Source organism: Xyrauchen texanus, chromosome 39 (assembly GCF_025860055.1).
Source record: "Xyrauchen texanus isolate HMW12.3.18 chromosome 39, RBS_HiC_50CHRs, whole genome shotgun sequence".
NCBI classification, from domain to species: domain Eukaryota; kingdom Metazoa; phylum Chordata; class Actinopteri; order Cypriniformes; family Catostomidae; genus Xyrauchen; species Xyrauchen texanus.
Genome location: NC_068314.1, coordinates 10,475,190 through 10,492,113, shown reverse-complemented (window position 1 = coordinate 10,492,113; position 16,924 = coordinate 10,475,190). Strand labels below are relative to the sequence as shown.

The window sequence follows — 16,924 nt, the reverse complement described above, 5'->3', positions numbered from 1 at the left end:
CTCTCTCAACCTCGGGACTGCTATCCTGAGGTCATCAGAACCGGTTGGATCAGCTCCATTCCTGCTTCGTGTTGGACTCAACTGCTACGTGTCCCTGTGATGACTAAATGCTGCCTGTGCCAGCGAAACATCACTTCTGTCTATTATGATGGACTTCAGAGGATGAACTGATGCGAACTCCAACCATAAAACATGGGATACTTCATATGCCATTGTCTGAAACTTGGATTTAGGATGGACCACACCGAACCTCACCAGCCAGGTTGAACTGCGATGCACCTCACCGATCTCTGCCTGCATCACCTCGGTCTATTGATGGACTATGCTCTTGAAATGGAATACATAGACTATCAATTGCAAACAAAAGCCTTCATCAGCCAATTAACAAGGACAATTGCATCCATGTTAACTTCTGCAGTTAATCCAGGATGAACTTCAAAGTGATTGGTCATTAATCTTACAGTTCATATAAAATCAAGGTTTAAACACTGTCCCTTACCACTTAGTTAAATAATTTTAAACCATGACTTGCACTATGCATAAGTAATATTGGCATTATATTCATAACGTTAGCCAGAGGGGAACTGGCCCCCACAGTGAGTCTGGTTTCTCCCATTAACCATCATCTTATGGAGTTTTGTGTTCCTTGCCACAGTCGCCTTCTGCTTGCTCACTGGGGTTCTACATACAATTATTATTTAATTACTTATTTAATTACTTATTTTTAAACAAGATTCAAAATTTTATTTTATCTAATTATACAATGATGACTCATCGACATTATAAACATTACAGTTTTATCTTCTGTTAATGCATAATCTTCTTTAAAGCTGCTTTGAAACGACGTGTGTTGTGAAAGGTGCTATACAAATAAAATGGACTTGACGGGCTCCATGTGAAAGCTGAACAATCTCAACTGACTAGCTGTTTTCCCTAGAAGTTAGTTCAAAGAATAGAATGAGGAAGCAATAATTCCCAAACATGATACATGACTTGAATTCAATGGAAGTTGTAGAAAAAACTAGTTTATGAAAAAAAATTATAATATTTCACAGTAAGGTTCTTCAAATTTGTAAAAACTGTCAAAACACCTTAGGTTTAAAAACATTCATTAGTACTTGGAAAAGGAAAGAGTTTGGCTGTCGAAAATAATATTACATACATAAGGCTGGTAAACAGAGAATTCCATATTTTATGAATCATGGGATTTGACCAAGACAATTAAACAAATTTAACTCTGTCTAACCAAGGGATGTGTTCTCCAAACAAGAATGACTTGAGAAATACAATCTTCTATAAGTGAAAATATTCTATAATGCACATCTACATTCCTCCAGATAATTTTGGGAAAACAATGTCAAAGTTAATTAAATGCTTACTACTAGCACTACAGTATTTCAATAACATGACAATTTTACAGCGGATAGATTAAAAACAAACCAGAAAGACTTGAGGAAAGGTACAACAGCTCATCGATTATAAAACTGAAGAACAACTTAGCAACTGATTAATTCTCAGAAAAAGGTGGACCCAACACTCAGTCCTGGGGTGTCGAAACACTCACGGATGGTATCTCACAGGCGTAAATGGGGCACTGGCATGGTGACGTCACGGAAGAAGCGATGAAGAAGTGCATTCTTGGCTGAGATTCTCTTGTTGGGATCATAGTTTAGCATTTGCTGTGGAAAAATGACAAGTTAGACGTTTGAAAATGTAAAACTTCTAATTAAATTATATAACGTTCTCAGGTAGAGACATCTCCATTTGCTCATGAATCCTTCAGTAAATGATAGATATAAGCATAAGCACAGAATGAAGACAGTAAAAATGAAAGATATGCAGTTTATAGCATGTGACCTCAACATCTGGTGCCTGATTATAAACATTGCATAACACTGAAACAGTCATTGAAAGATGCATACGCATATTCCAAAACCTACATCAGGATTTATTAAAAAAAAATTACTTGGCGTAAATGTCCACACTCACTTGTGCGTCAATGCATACTTTGATGTATGTGTGTATGACTGGCGACTGGAAATGAAGAATAAGAAATGGACTGCACAGACCAATTCCCAACTCTGTTTTTCCATTTAATACACAATACATTGCAGCACATCGTTGCACATTCACACATTCAGTAGTCGAACGGACAATAACACCGGTTTCACAATACCCTTCATGAGCGTGGCATATGCATTGAAGTAGGGTTGGGATTTCACATTGGCTGTCTCTTCTCTGATCACAGCTGTGGCTCTGTGCAGAGAATAGTTATTTCTAGGCTCTTACACTAAACATTTGATTAAATAAGGCCATAAGAATTTTTTTGAGAGGGGGTAATTGATAAATATACCAAATTTGGTCTTCATGAAGTTGTTTGTACATGAACTGAACAACATTTACACGACCACAATGATAAATAAATTACAGACAGACCATGGCAATAACCCACACAGTATTGGGTTCTTGAGAACAAAAACTGTGTTCCTCCGTCAAGAGTTTGTATCCAGCCCGACAGCCCATAAATTATGATTATGAAATATAATATTAAAACAACAGCATTTTTTTCTTTCATATAACTGTAAAAACTGTTAGGTAAACAATATTGTAAGACAAAAAGGCATGACAGACATTACAATAAATTAAAACAAACTTAAAATCTTCACAAATCTACTGAAGCAACTGTATCCCACACCTTTTCCTTTGCTAATACATTCTTGTATAAGAAATGCTGAGTGTTGTACAGCACGTTGTAGCCTAATTCTCAACTTCCACTGTTGTGGCGATGCAATTTCGAATTAGGTAAATTGTTGGTTCAACGAAAACGGCGGGCAGTCATGTGCATTTTCTTATGTTTATCAGAGATCGTGGTCCTGACCAGTTAATGTTGTACTCCCTATATATATATATATATATATATATATATATACACACACATACATACATACACACACACACACACACGCCGCGCGCAAAAGCAATGCAGTTTATTTATTAATTCTTTTTAGTTGATTTGTGTTTATGCAGATTGTAGTGTATTGTAGGCTCAACTTGCATTTTTTATTTGCTTTTGTTTATTTTCTATTATCTCCTGATTAATTTTGATTTCTACACCCAGAGCCGCAGAGTCCAGTGTAACTGTGCAGCAAAAATCAAGGCTCAATGCAAAGTACATTTTCTAAAATTGTTATTTATGTCGGCACTAACGATGTCTGGCTTCAACAATCGGAGATCAGTAAAGATAATGAAAAAGAGATGTGTGAATTTGCAAAAACAATGTCAGACATTGTAATAAGCTCTGGTGCCCTCCCTGCTCATCATGGTGATGAGGTTTAAAGTAGATTAGTGTCACTGAACGGCTGGGTGTCTGAGTGGTGTCCTGAGAATAGCATAGAATTTATAGACAACTGGAAGAGTCTATGGGGTAGACCTGACCTGCTAAAGAGAGACTGACTCCATCCCTCCAGGGAAGGTGCCACTCTCCTCTAGTAATTTGGCTCATAGTATTAATAATGATAGTATTTGACTAACTAGGGCCCAGGTCAAGAAGCAGACAAACTGGTTAATCCGAACATCTGCTAGTTGCCTTGAGATGTCACACAAGTGCAACACAAAGAGACTATATCACCTAGATATCATTTAGGGACTATGTGTTCCCCAAACTACCAAACACTCACAAAATAATTTAGATTTTTTTTTATTTAGGTCAAAATTGAACAAAACAAACAAATTAAAGATAAACATCATATAAAGATAGGGCAACTAAACATTAGATGTCTATCTACCAAAGCATTAATTGTAAATTAAATAATTACAGATTATAGTTTGGATGCGCTCCGTTTGACTGAAACCTTGCTTAAACCGAATTAATATATTAGTTTAAATGAATCTACTCCCCCACGTTATTGTTATAAACATGAGCCTCATCTGAAGGGTCGAGGAGATGTTGCAACAATTTACAATAACGTTTTTGGTGTTACACAGAGGACAGGATATACATTTAAGTCTTCTGAACTAATAATGCTTAATATGACACCGTCAGCTATACAGTGCATGTTGAACGAATTCACAGCGCTTTTTTCCACATTTTGTTATGTTACAACCTAATTCCAAAATTGATTAAATTCATTATTTTCCTAAAAATTCTTCAAACAATACACCATAATGACAATGTGAAAGTAGTTAGTTTGAAATCTTTGCAAATGTATAAAGTTTAAAAAATGACATATACATAAGTATTCACAGCCTTTACCATGACACTCAAAATTGAGGTCAGGTGCATCCACTGATCATCCTTGAGATGTTTCTACAACTTGATTGGAGTCCACCTGTGGTAAATTCAGTTGATTGGACATGATTTGTAAAGGCACACACCTGTCTATGTAAGGTCTGATGAAACAAAGATTGAAATCTTTTGCCTGAATACCAAGCGTCATGTCTGGAGGAAACCAGGCACTGCTCATCACCTACAGTATGTATGTATATGTATATGTATATATATATATATATATATATATATATATATATATATATATATATATATATGTATATATATGTATGTATATATATATATATATATATATATATATATATATATATATATATATATATATATATATATATACATACACACACCATCCCTACAGTGAAGCATGGTGGTGGCAGCATCATGCTGTGGGGATGTTTTTCAGAAGCAGGAACTGGGAGACTAGTCAGAATTGAGGAAAAGATGAATGCAGCAATGTACAGAGACATCCTTGATGAAAACCTGCTCCAGAGTGCTCTGAATCTCAGACTGGGGCGAAGGTTCAACAGGACAACGATCCTAAGGACACAGCCAAGATAACAAAGGAGTGGCTAAGCGACAACTCTGTGAATGTCCAGCCAGAGCCCAGACTTGAACCAGATTGAACATCTCTGGAGAGATCCGAAAATGGCTGTGCACCAAATTTGAATGGGAAATTTTAATTTCAAAATATCAATTTGGCTGGCATTGCATTTTGTTCCAATTAACATAAAAATGACTTTTGCAAAGTTTTGAGGAATTCCATTGAGATTTAGGGGTGCCACCTAACACATGAACTTTTGCGAAATTTTGAAAAATGTGCAATTTTTAGTCTAATTGCCAAACGGATGACCTGGAAATGTTGAGTACAGTGAACTTTTATACAGTAACATGTTCTATAGGGTTATCAAAGTAAAAGTTGTTTGTTTGCCCTTTGGGCAACTTGGGCATTTCTCAGAATTCAACTTTCAAGATTTTCCATTAATTTGTCCTATAGACAAAATGAATGGAGGTCAATGGAACGTTCACGTGGCCTTACCCTGATTTTTGTGCAGCAGTGATAGATGTCGGACACACATATAAAGTTTAATGACTTTATTGTTAAACACAAGGGGCGATACTGACACACTTAAAAGAACAAACCCTCTCTAGTGGCTAACTCACCGGCAACTAACAGGGCCTAATGGTAAGAGCTGACACTAACTAAACTTCAAACTTAATTGCTCAGTCTGTGCCAGATTCTGCTCCACTGAGCAACATCACCAGGGAGACAGAGAGAGGAAATTGAACCTGAACTCTGAACCTAGCCAGTGCGTCTCCCCCCAGATATGTTTCCCCACCCGCCACCCAAGAGTAACGGTCCTATTCAGGGATTAGCTTGCGTTTGCAGCGGCGAAGGTTAGGCTGTTGGTTGCGGTCATGTTCAACTGCCTGCAGCACATTCTGCAGGTGCTGCTCCTTCCTTGCCACTGCGACGAAGTCGGATGTGAGCTTGACGCCACGCTCAGCACAGTCATTGACCACATTCATTGCACATATATTGACCTCACTTTTTTTGAACGCACGTGTGAACAAGGTAACCTCTGGTGAGCGTGATGACTCCACCTTCAGGTCTGTGAAAACCTGGTTCAGGAGGACCTCACCAATGTGGTGCCGGCACCCAGACCAAAGCAGTGGTCGGCCCAGTGAGAGCTGTATGGCAATGCAGGCTGCTGTGAGATGGCCGGTGTTTGACGCAGTGGTGTCAAATGCCATGTTGACAACCTGGTCAGCGCAGCACCAGTCCTGCAGCAACTTGCATGCCAACCGGGCAATGATCACTCCAAATGCTTCATTGGTCTGCTTCTTATACGCGGGACACCAAGCAGTTTCAGCCTCTGCATCTCCAACCACTACTGTAAGACGCTCCTCCAACTGGCACACATTGCTGAGCATCGGAGTTAACTTGCTGTCCCAGTGTAGGGTGCACAATGGAGGTGGTGTCCACTGCTTGTGCTGTTCCTCACTGATTGTCTCCAGCACTTGGCGTCTTGCTCGGTCAGCTGTTGCGTAAGATGCAGAGAGATGTGTACATTCACCGCCTGACTCTGCAACAAGGCCACGTGTGAAGGCAGCCTGTTGCATTGGTGACATCTTCAACCTTGTAGCCAGTGACACGACACTTGGTCGGCTAAGGATGTCATGTGGAATGAAGACGTTTGTTCCAGTCTTCTTATGCTTGTGGGATGGTTCGCCCTCAGATGGTTGATAGACTGTGTTGGTATCCTCCTCTGACTCCCCATCACTCTCCGACTCCAAGCTGGACATTGCAGTCATCTCCTCCAGCTCCTTTTCACAGCGGGACTGCCTGGCTGCTGCGGCAGCTTGACGCTCCTCTCGACGATTCACCTTGAGCTGCAGCTTTTTGTCCAATACACCAAATGTGGCCACTCTGTCAGTCTTCATGCTGGCCAAGAAAGCTAGGTCTTCTGGGTTATCAATCAGCTTTTCAACATTTGGAGGCCACAGCGGAAATGTGGCATCAAGTCCAATTGTTTCGCTGTAGTCTCACTGGAGCGCTTGGCCTGGGAGATTTTCCGCAGCTTGTTGTTAGCATTGACTAAGTCTACCACCTTGTGGCACGCACGCTTGTCACTCACCACTGGGATGTCGGCTTTCTTGTAAAATGGCCGCACCTGCTCCAGGACAACCTTGGCTGCCTCGAACTGCGACAATGCTCCATTTGCACCAGGTTTCATGGCAAGCATGCAGCGTAAGATCTGACGACCAGTTGGCAGTTTGGCGCCGGTGATGATGCCATCCTCACTGGTGATGCTGGGGCCCAGACCAAAGACCAGGCTGCGACTGCTATTCTGGCAGGGACCAGTTGGTGAAGGCAGCATCTTAGGAGAGCTGGATCCTGGGGTGGGCTGTGTTGTGCAGTGCCTGCAAATGAAAAGGATACAAGCTCAAGGAAAGTGTTTAAAATCATATCTTACTATACTTAATATCACTCAATTATGATAAACCATTCTTGCATAAGCCTCAAATTTTAGCTGTACAAAGTCTAACTTCATCATAACTTACCGTTACATCACTACCAGAGTAGCTAGCTGTGCTTGCAAATATACATGTATTTAAAATGTTAATTTACTGTAACAACTACAATGCTACTCTCAATAAACATGAGACATCTATACTCTGAATATGACATTGTCCACTCTAGAATATTGTTGATGTTAAGCTTAATAGCTTAGCTAACATAGATAGCTAACTGTGGTTAGAAAACTGTTCCTAGGTAACTTTAGCTAGATGTAATGAGCACCAAATACCTATAAATATGACTTATGATAAATAAGTATACAAAGACACAATTCCAGATATTATAGTAATATGTAATAATACATACCTCAAACAGGAAGATCACCTCAGTTTTCTTGAGCTGTAGTATTGTTTACATCAGATCTCCATGGCGACCATGTGCACAGATGTGTTTGGAAATGCGTATGAGCGGACAACATGTCCGCTCACTCGGGAGACAATCATTGCATTCAATTCAGCAAGATAAAAGGTAAGTTGTGACAGGTCTGCTCGAATTCCCAAACTGTTTTTTGAAAACAGAGATAACACTGAGACAACTAGATAAGAGATAACCAAGATGACAAAGTGAACTCCTGTTGCCATTTGCAGATAATGTGTAGCTTGCTTTCTAGTGACCAGAGTAGTTCGCTAAATCTCCACTGGCTACAAAGTAGGGTTGCTCCAATACCAAAATTCTGAGATGCTATTCTTCTCACCACAATTTTACAGAACGGTTATTTGAATTACCGTAGACTTTGGAAGTTCAAACCAGTCTGGCCATTCTCTGTTGACCTCCCTCATCAACAAGGCATGTTTGTTAGATCCAATACCAACTAAGCTCTTAAAAGAGGTATCTCCTGTAATCTCAGAACCTCTTTTTAATATTATTAACTCATTGCTATCCTTAGGACACGTCCCAAGAAACTTAAAATGGCAGTTATCAAACCGCTTAAGCCACAACTTGATCTTGGAGAACTGGCTAATTATAGACCGATTTCAAATCTCCCATTTATGTCGAAAATACTAGAAAAAGTAGTATCCTCCCATATATGTTCATTTCTACAGAGAAATAGTATACATGAACAATTTCAGCCAGGATTTAGGCCTCACAGTACAGAGAATGCACTTATGAGTTACAAATGACTTGCTCTTATCATCTGATCGTGGCTGTATTTCTCTTCTAGTGCTTCTAGATCTTAATGCTGCATTCGACACGATAGATCACGACATTCTCTTGAATAGGCTAGAGAATTATTTTGGCCTTTGTGGAGTTGCATTAGAATGGTTTAGGTTCTATTAACAGACAGCTACCACTTTGTCTATGTAAACGAGGAATTGCCAAACCTAACAAAAGTATGGAGAGCTACAGGGATCAGTTCTAGGGCCTCTGCTTTTCTCCATGTTTATGCTTCCCCCTGGGAGATATTATCAGGAATCATGGAATAAGTTTCCACTGTTATGCTGACGATACCCAACTTTATATTTCTTCAAAACCTGATATAATTTCACAATTCGCCAAATTAGCAGTGTATCTATGAAATAAAAGATTGGCAAATCAGAGGTACTAATTGTTGGACCAAAAAAAAAAAAAAAAAAACGCTAAAAATAAGTCACTAAAATATAATCTGACTCTCGATGGATGTACAGTTACATCATCTTCAACAGCGAAGAACAACTTAGGTGTTATATTTGAAAATCAAATTACCAATGTTTGTAGAACAGTATTCTTCCACCTAAGAAATATTGCTAAATTACGACACATGCTCTGTTGCTGATGCTGAAAAACAAATTCATGCGTTCATGATGTCAAGACTAGATTATTGTAATGCATTACTGGGCGGATGGCCAGCAAGATCAATTAACTTCAATTGGTTCAAAATGCAGCAGCCAGAGTGCTGACGAGAACCAAGAAATATGATCATATTAGCCCCATTTTATCATCATTACATTGGCTACCTGTTAAATTTCATATTCATTTCAAAATTCGGTTAACTACGTACAAAGCTATGAATGGTCTAGCTCCACAGTACTTAAGTGGCCTTCTGTCACGCTATATTCCATCACGTTCATTATGATTCCAAAAAGTTCCTAGTTCCTAGAATATCAAAAAGGAGGTTGATTCTTTTCATATTTGGCTCCTAAACTATGGAATAGTCTCCCGTACACTGTTCGAGATGCAGACAAACTCAGTTTAAGTCTAGACTAAAGACTCATCTATTTAGCCAGGCATACACCCAATTCATCCTGCAACACACAATTAAGCTGCGTTAGGTCTGCCGGAACCAGAAACAGTGATCATGATCTATAAATCTGCAATAAATTGAAATAGCATCTATGCTAACATAATTTTATTTGTTTCCCTGTCTCGACCTCAGGACTCCAATACGGAGGTCACCAGAACCGGCTGGATCCAGCTCAATTCCTGCTTCGTGTTGCTGTGTGATGACTAATAGCAGCCGGTGCCAGCCAAACATCACTTCAGTCTATTACGATGGACTTCAGAGGATGCACTGATGCCAACTCCAAAGACATTGGATACTTAATTTTCCATTGCCTGAACCTTGGACTTAAGATAGACCTCACCGAAATTATCTCTGCCTGCATCACCACGTTCTAATGATGGACTACACTCTTGCATTAGAATACATAGACTATCAATGAATTGCCAACAAAAGTCTTCATCAGCCAACTAACAAGGACAATTGCATCTATGTGAACTTCTGCTGTTAAGGATGGACTTCAAAAGACATTAGTCATTAATCTTAGTTCATACAAAATCATTGTTTAAACACTGACCCTTAACACTTAGTTGAATGATTTTAAACCATGACTTGCACTATACAGAAGTAATATTGTCATTATATTCATGATGTTAGCCAGAGGGGAACTGTCCTCCACAGTGAGCCTGGTTTTGTCCCAAGGTTATTTTTCTCCATTAACCAACATCTTGTGGATTTTGTGTTCCTTACCAGTCATCTTCAGCTTGCTCACTGGGGTTATAAATACAATTGTTATTTAATTATTTTTAAACAAATAAAGTGATTATTTTTACTTATCAAACTACACAATGATGACAGACATTATAGATATTACAGTTGTTATGTTCTGTTAATGACTGATCTTCTGTGAAGCTGCTTTGAAACGATGTGTGTTGTGAAAGGCGCTATACAAATAAAAATGACTTCACTTTTTTTTTTTTCCCCTCTTTTTCTCCCCAATTTGGAATGCCCAATTCCCAATGCACTCCAAGTCCTCATACTGGCATAGTGACTCAATTTGCCTCTGTGTCAGAGATAGTCAATCTCATCATAGTCACATGGCTTGTTGAGCGTGTTACAGTGAAAACATGGCACGTGTGGAGGCTATTCTCCGCGGCATCCACGCACAACTCACCACAAGCCCCACCAAGAGTAAACCACATTACAGCAACCACGAGGTGGTTACCCCATGTGACTCTACCCTCCCTAGCAACCACACCAATTTGGTTGCTTAGGAGACCTGACTGGAGTCACTCAGCATGCCCTGTATTCGAACTCGTGACTCCAGGGGTGGTAGTCAGCATAACCAGGCCTCCCTTTTTTTAAAATTTCTTTAGTAGTTTTGTGGGATATGATGTTATAGATATTTAGCCTATTTAATTGTTGAATATGTCCTGTTAAATGGCTGTGCTTAGCATCCATGTGTCCTTCTGAAAGACACCAGATTGGTTAACATTGGGTACAAATTAGCCAGGTAGACTATGTTAACCTAAATTTGTTAACCTAAATTTATTCCGCTCATTTCCACATTTTGAAAATGATGTCCATCATTTTGAGAGATAGGCCCTGTCCCAATACACACACTTGCAGTCTTGGCCACTTGAATGCACGTGCACATGACATGACGTAAATGTTCAAAACTGTCCCATATCTAAAACATACCAAAGCTCAGTGCACTTAATCCACACTAGTTTTAACAACTTTCACAACTTCATAGCAACATCATAATTACTAAATATATATATTGTTTGTTTATTCTTTCCTATTACTGCTGGTGGTTTTGGTAATTTATCAGCCAGTGTGTCACTGGCTACAATATATGTATCTGGGGCTCAGTTGGTAGAGCGGGTCGGCCACTAAATCGCAGGGTTGGTGGTTCGAATCCCAGCCCACACGACTCCACATGCCGAAGTGTCCTTGGGCAAGACACTGAACCCCAAGTTCCTCCCAATGGCAGGCTAGCACCTTGCATGGCAACTCTGCCGCCATTGGTGTATGAATGTGTGTGTGAATGGGTGAATGAGTCACAGTGTAAAGCACTTTGAATACCGTTAAGGTTAAAAAGTGCAGACAATTTACCATTTACCATGTAGTGTTTAGTTATTATAAATGTTATTTAGAAAAAATTATAAAAAAAAATTAACTACTACCACAGTTAATTCAGTAGAGTGGAAGTATTTTGGGTTCCATGAAAATGCAGAGGGATTGTTGGTTGGAGATGGTTTCCATTTGTGTAGTCTAAAACATGTGGGAGAAAAGTGGCAGCGAAACTGCCACGGACAACATGTCCGCTCATTCGGGAGACAATCATTGCATTCAATTCAGCAAGATAAAAGGTAAGTTGTGACAGGTCTGCTCGAATTCCCAAACTGTTTTTTGAAAACAGAGATAACACTGAGACAACTAGATAAGAGATAACCAAGATGACAAAGTGAACTCCTGTTGCCATTTGCAGATAATGTGTAGCTTGCTTTCTAGTGACCAGAGTAGTTCGCTAAATCTCCACTGGCTACAAAGTAGGGTTGCTCCAATACCAAAATTCTGAGATGCTATTCTTCTCACCACAATTTTACAGAACGGTTATTTGAATTACCGTAGACTTTGGAAGTTCAAACCAGTCTGGCCATTCTCTGTTGACCTCCCTCATCAACAAGGCATTTCCATACACAGAACTGACACTCACTGGATGTTTTTGGCACCATTCGGAATAAATTCTAGAGACTGTGGTGTGTGAAAATCCCAGGAGATCAGCTATTACAGAAATACTCAAACCAGCCCATCTGGTACCAACAATTATGCCAATGTCCAAATCACGGAGATCACATTTTTCCTCATTCTGATGGTTGTTGTGAATATTCACTGCTGCTCCTGACCTGTATCTGAATGATTTTATGCACAGCTGCCACACGATTGGCTGATTAGAAAATCGCATATATGATTGTTGGTACTAGACAGGCTGGTTTGTGTATTTGAGTATTTCTATAATGGCCCGACTGGTTCAAACAGACAAAAGTCTACGGTAACTCAGATAACCGCTCTGTACAATTGTGGTGAGAAGAATTTAATCTCAGAATACTATTCAGAGATGTGGGTTGGCACTGTTTTGGTGGCACGAGGGGGACCTACACAATATTAGGCAGGTGGTTTTAATGTTGTGGCTAACCGGTGTATATACGGTTAAAGTAATTTAAACTCATTTTTTAACCACTCCACAGATTTAATATTAGCAAACTACAGTTTTGGCAAGTCGTTTAGGACATCTACTATGTGCATGACAAGCAATTATTAAAACAATAGTTTACAGACAGATTGTTTCACTTTTAATTGACCATCACAATTCCAGTTGGTCAGAACTTTACATACACCTAGTTAACTGTGCCATTAAGAAGTTTGGAAAATTCCAGAAATTGATTTCAAGCCTTTATACAATTTGCCAATTGACTTCTGAAAGGAGGTGTACTGAATTGGAGGTGTACCTGTGGACCTTTTTAACTCAGTGCCTCTTTGCTTAACGTCATGGGAAAATCAAAAGAAATCAGCCAAGACCTCAGAAAATAAATTGTGGACCTCCACAAGTCTGGTTCATCTTCAGAATAATTTCAAAATGCCTGAATGTACCACGTCATCTGTACAAACAAATGTAAGCAAGTATAAACTCCATGGGAACACGCAGCCATCATACTGCTCAGGAAGGAGAAGCATTCTGTCTCCAAGAGATGAGCGTAGTTTGGTGTGAAAAGTGCAAATCAACCGAAGAACAAGCAAAGGACCTTGTGAAGATGCTGGAGGAAACAGCATCTTGCAAAGGTTGACAAGTGTCTACTGTAAATGAGTCCTATATCGACATAACCTGAAAGCTGCTCAGCAAGAAAAAGCCACTGCTCCAAAACGGCTTAAGAAAAAGCCAGACTGCAGTTTGCAAGTGCACATGGGGACAAAGATCAAAATTTTTGGGGAAATGTCCTCCGGTCTATTGAAACAAAAATGGAACTGTTTGGCCATAATGACCATAGTTATATTTGGAGGAAAAAGGTGAGGATTGCAAGCTGAAGAACACAATCCCAACTGTGAAGCATGGTGGTGGCATCATCATGTTGTGAGGGTGCTTTGCTGCAGGAGGGACTGGTGTACTTTTCAAGATAGATGGAATCATGGAGGAAAATGATGTGAATATATTGAAGCAACATACCTCAACACATCAGCCAGGAACTTAAAGCTCGGTCGCAATGGGTCTTCCAAATGGACAATGACCCCAAGCATACCTCCAAACTTGTGGCAAAATGGCTTACAGACAACAAAGTCAAGGTATTGGAGTGGCTAACACAAAGCCCTGATCTCAATCTGATTTGCACTTGAATTTGTAGGCAGAACTGAAAAAGCATGTGCGAGCAAGAAGGCCTAAAATCTGACTCCGTTACACCAGTTCTGTCTGGAGAAATTGGCCAAAATTCCAGCAACTGATTGTGAGAAGCTTGTGGAAGGCTACCCAAAACATTTGACCCAAGTAAAATAATTTAAAAGCAACACTACCAAATACTAACAAAGCAAATGTAAAATTCTGACCCTCTGGGAATGTGATAAAAGTAAAAAAAAAAAAAAAAAAGCTGGAATAAATAATTCTCTACTATTATTGTCATTTCACATTCTTAAAATAAAAGTAGTGATCCTAACTGACCTAAGACAGGGAATTAATAAACTACGAGTTAAAATGCATTTGGCTAAGGTGTATGTAAACATCCGACTTCAACTGTGTATATATACTGTATGTGTGAGAGGGGGAAAGAAAGAGCACAATTGATGATGCGACTGCAAACAAAATAATCATGTGTAGGTCTATGGGACAATATTGTTACTCGAGTCGTGCAAAAAAAGTAATGTCTATATCAGCGTTTCTCAACGGAAGTCCCCCTGAGTCCCCCTAGGGGGCGTTTGGACAGTGTTGGGGGGCGGTGTGAATGAGGCAGCAGAGAGGGGGGCGCTCAGGCACAAATGGGGGGCGTTACTCAGAGGTACTCAACAGGCGGCCTGCGCAAAAATCTTTTCAGCTCTTCTCCTTAGCCTATGTCTTCGTCTTGCTCGGATTACTGCTGCCACTTCACCAGGAGGATATGCCAGGAGAGCCGCTTCCTAAGTTACACATGCTTTTAAGAGGCGGAGAATTTTCAGCGCAAAATAGAGGCGCGCTTTCACCGGCTTTTTCTGTACATAACGCGGAATACATAATTAGGCGCATAATTAGTGCTCAGGGCTCACACTAATGACCGTAATTAATAAAAAAAAAAGTGGCTGTTTTTGGCGTCGTTTTTCTTCGGTTCAGTTCAGGTGGCCGAGCTGTTGTACGTCTTTGTTCGTCATTTGAAATCAAATGACCGTTTGTAAGCTATTCAAATTTGAAGCCTAGTATATATTGCCTAATTGAGTGCTTGAACGACCGCTGCTTTTTCATTGGCCATTTAGGTTAGTTACGTTATTGTTCACGTGATTGGTTCATCTTAAAAAAAATGTGTGTGAGCCTGAATTTGTTTGAATTTCTAAATACATTTGCAATACCTTTCAAACAATCCATGTGTTTTTGCATTTTTTTCCAAACACAATATTACTCAACTTGAGGCTTTTACATGTAGTTTAAATACAATAAGAAACTTCTGTTTCAGTTTTTTTTTTTTTTTACCAAAAACTTCAGGATCATGCGTTAAGAGGATCATGAAGAGGTCAGGGGGGCGTTTGTTCAAAAAGGTTGAGAACAACTGGTCTATATAGTTTCTTGATGTGTTTCAGATGTTTTTAATTTTACAAGAATTTTGGCTTGTAAAGTATGTAAAAAGTATAGTTCTCACATACAAGCTTTGAAAACTCAAAGTGCTCCATTTAATTTTATCGTTGTAATAATAATAATAATTTACTAATAATAACTATTGCATCATCATTATATTGCATGCTTATTATACAAGTTTAATTCACACTTACACAAGTAAAAAGTATGTAACATTTTTATATGAAAAATTATTGAGTAAGAGCTTCTGATCCTTTCACAGCCCTTGGATATTGGATTTTTATGTTTTACGTCCATTCAGTGTCACTGCAAAGCACACATAGAGCTGTTACAGAGCAGCTGTTGGGTGTGATGCATCATAATAATCAGAACCAGATGCTTAGAGAACCAGATGACACGACTGAAGGAATTACTCTATGATTGAATTACTAAAAAAAAATAGTTTCGGTTGTTACAAATACAAATTTGATAAAAATGATGTGCAAGCTGAGCGCACATAGTACAGGCAGAGATGCACAAGTGTATTGTAAACACTCTCTCCTCTATCCTCCCTAAGTGGCACTGGGAAGCCTGTGAATTTATTTTATTTTTTTCATGATTCAATCAATTAAACATTATTAAAAAAATCTATTCACTATAAATAATTTAACATCCCAGAGCTGAAAAAAAATAACTCAGCTGCTCACACGACAGTTCTACTCGACGTACACCGCATGTTATCAGGATATTTTAACGAGAACAAGTACATGTGTAAAGTAGTGACAGCTGTCCAATAAAACAGCATAATTGTTTTTTCATGGCGCTTCATCCATGAGAATCTGGAGTTTTACAAACTCCTGTTAAATTCTGAGGAAGCTGGTGCTGACTGCAAAGAGAACGCAAAAGTGGAGACAATGCACTATAAAATGTGGCTGTAAATGATAGCGTTATAATTCATATAATTTCTCAATAGCAGGCCAAATTTAATCCATTTCGAAGACATAAGGGCCATGGGTTTGGCCACCCCTGATTTATATTTTACTTCTAGGACTATATGATCATCATTCACAGAACTTGTTATTTAGTAATTACTGTGACAGATGCCCACGTTTAAATAGCTTAAAAGCAAAACTGTAGATTACTGCAACTAAAATAAATGTACCAGCCATCATACAAGAAATAATTTTTAAATGGCCAAGCAATAACAGACATTGGGTTTACAGCTGACATTCTTGTACACCTGTGGCACCACTGAGGATCAGCATTTTCTGGAAGACGCTGGAACACGTCAGTTTATAATAGTGTGTGGTAGAAAAACTTCAGAATACCACGAGACATTTGTTTTTGTTTTTCCAATTAAGATTTTTTATTGATTCATATATGCACAAAGAAAAACCCAACACATACAACAAATCAACATTTCACATTCAACCCCACTAATATCCCTCCTGATTCACCAACCCCACCCTGACCCCCAATGACCACCACGGTTTCCACAAACACACACACAAAAGAAATTATAATAATTATATATGTATATAATAAACATATATAATTAAACTAAACTAC

The 16,924-nt window shown here is 39.0% G+C and overlaps 1 protein-coding gene across 2 annotated transcripts in view; it reads right to left on the bottom strand.

Moving 5' to 3' along the window:
• Positions 1 to 977: 977 nt before the first annotated feature.
• cdk2 (cyclin-dependent kinase 2) overlaps positions 978 to 16,924 on the bottom strand; it is a 95,284-nt gene continuing 79,337 nt past the window's right edge. Inside the window, exon 5 of one of the 2 annotated variants that reach the window (XM_052111701.1) lies at positions 978 to 1,679. In XM_052111701.1, the coding sequence (XP_051967661.1) occupies positions 1,575 to 1,679 (105 nt within the window). In that variant the 3' untranslated portion in view covers positions 978 to 1,574. The remainder of the gene's footprint in view (positions 1,680 to 16,924) is intronic. The other variant, XM_052111700.1, reaches the window with a different exon arrangement.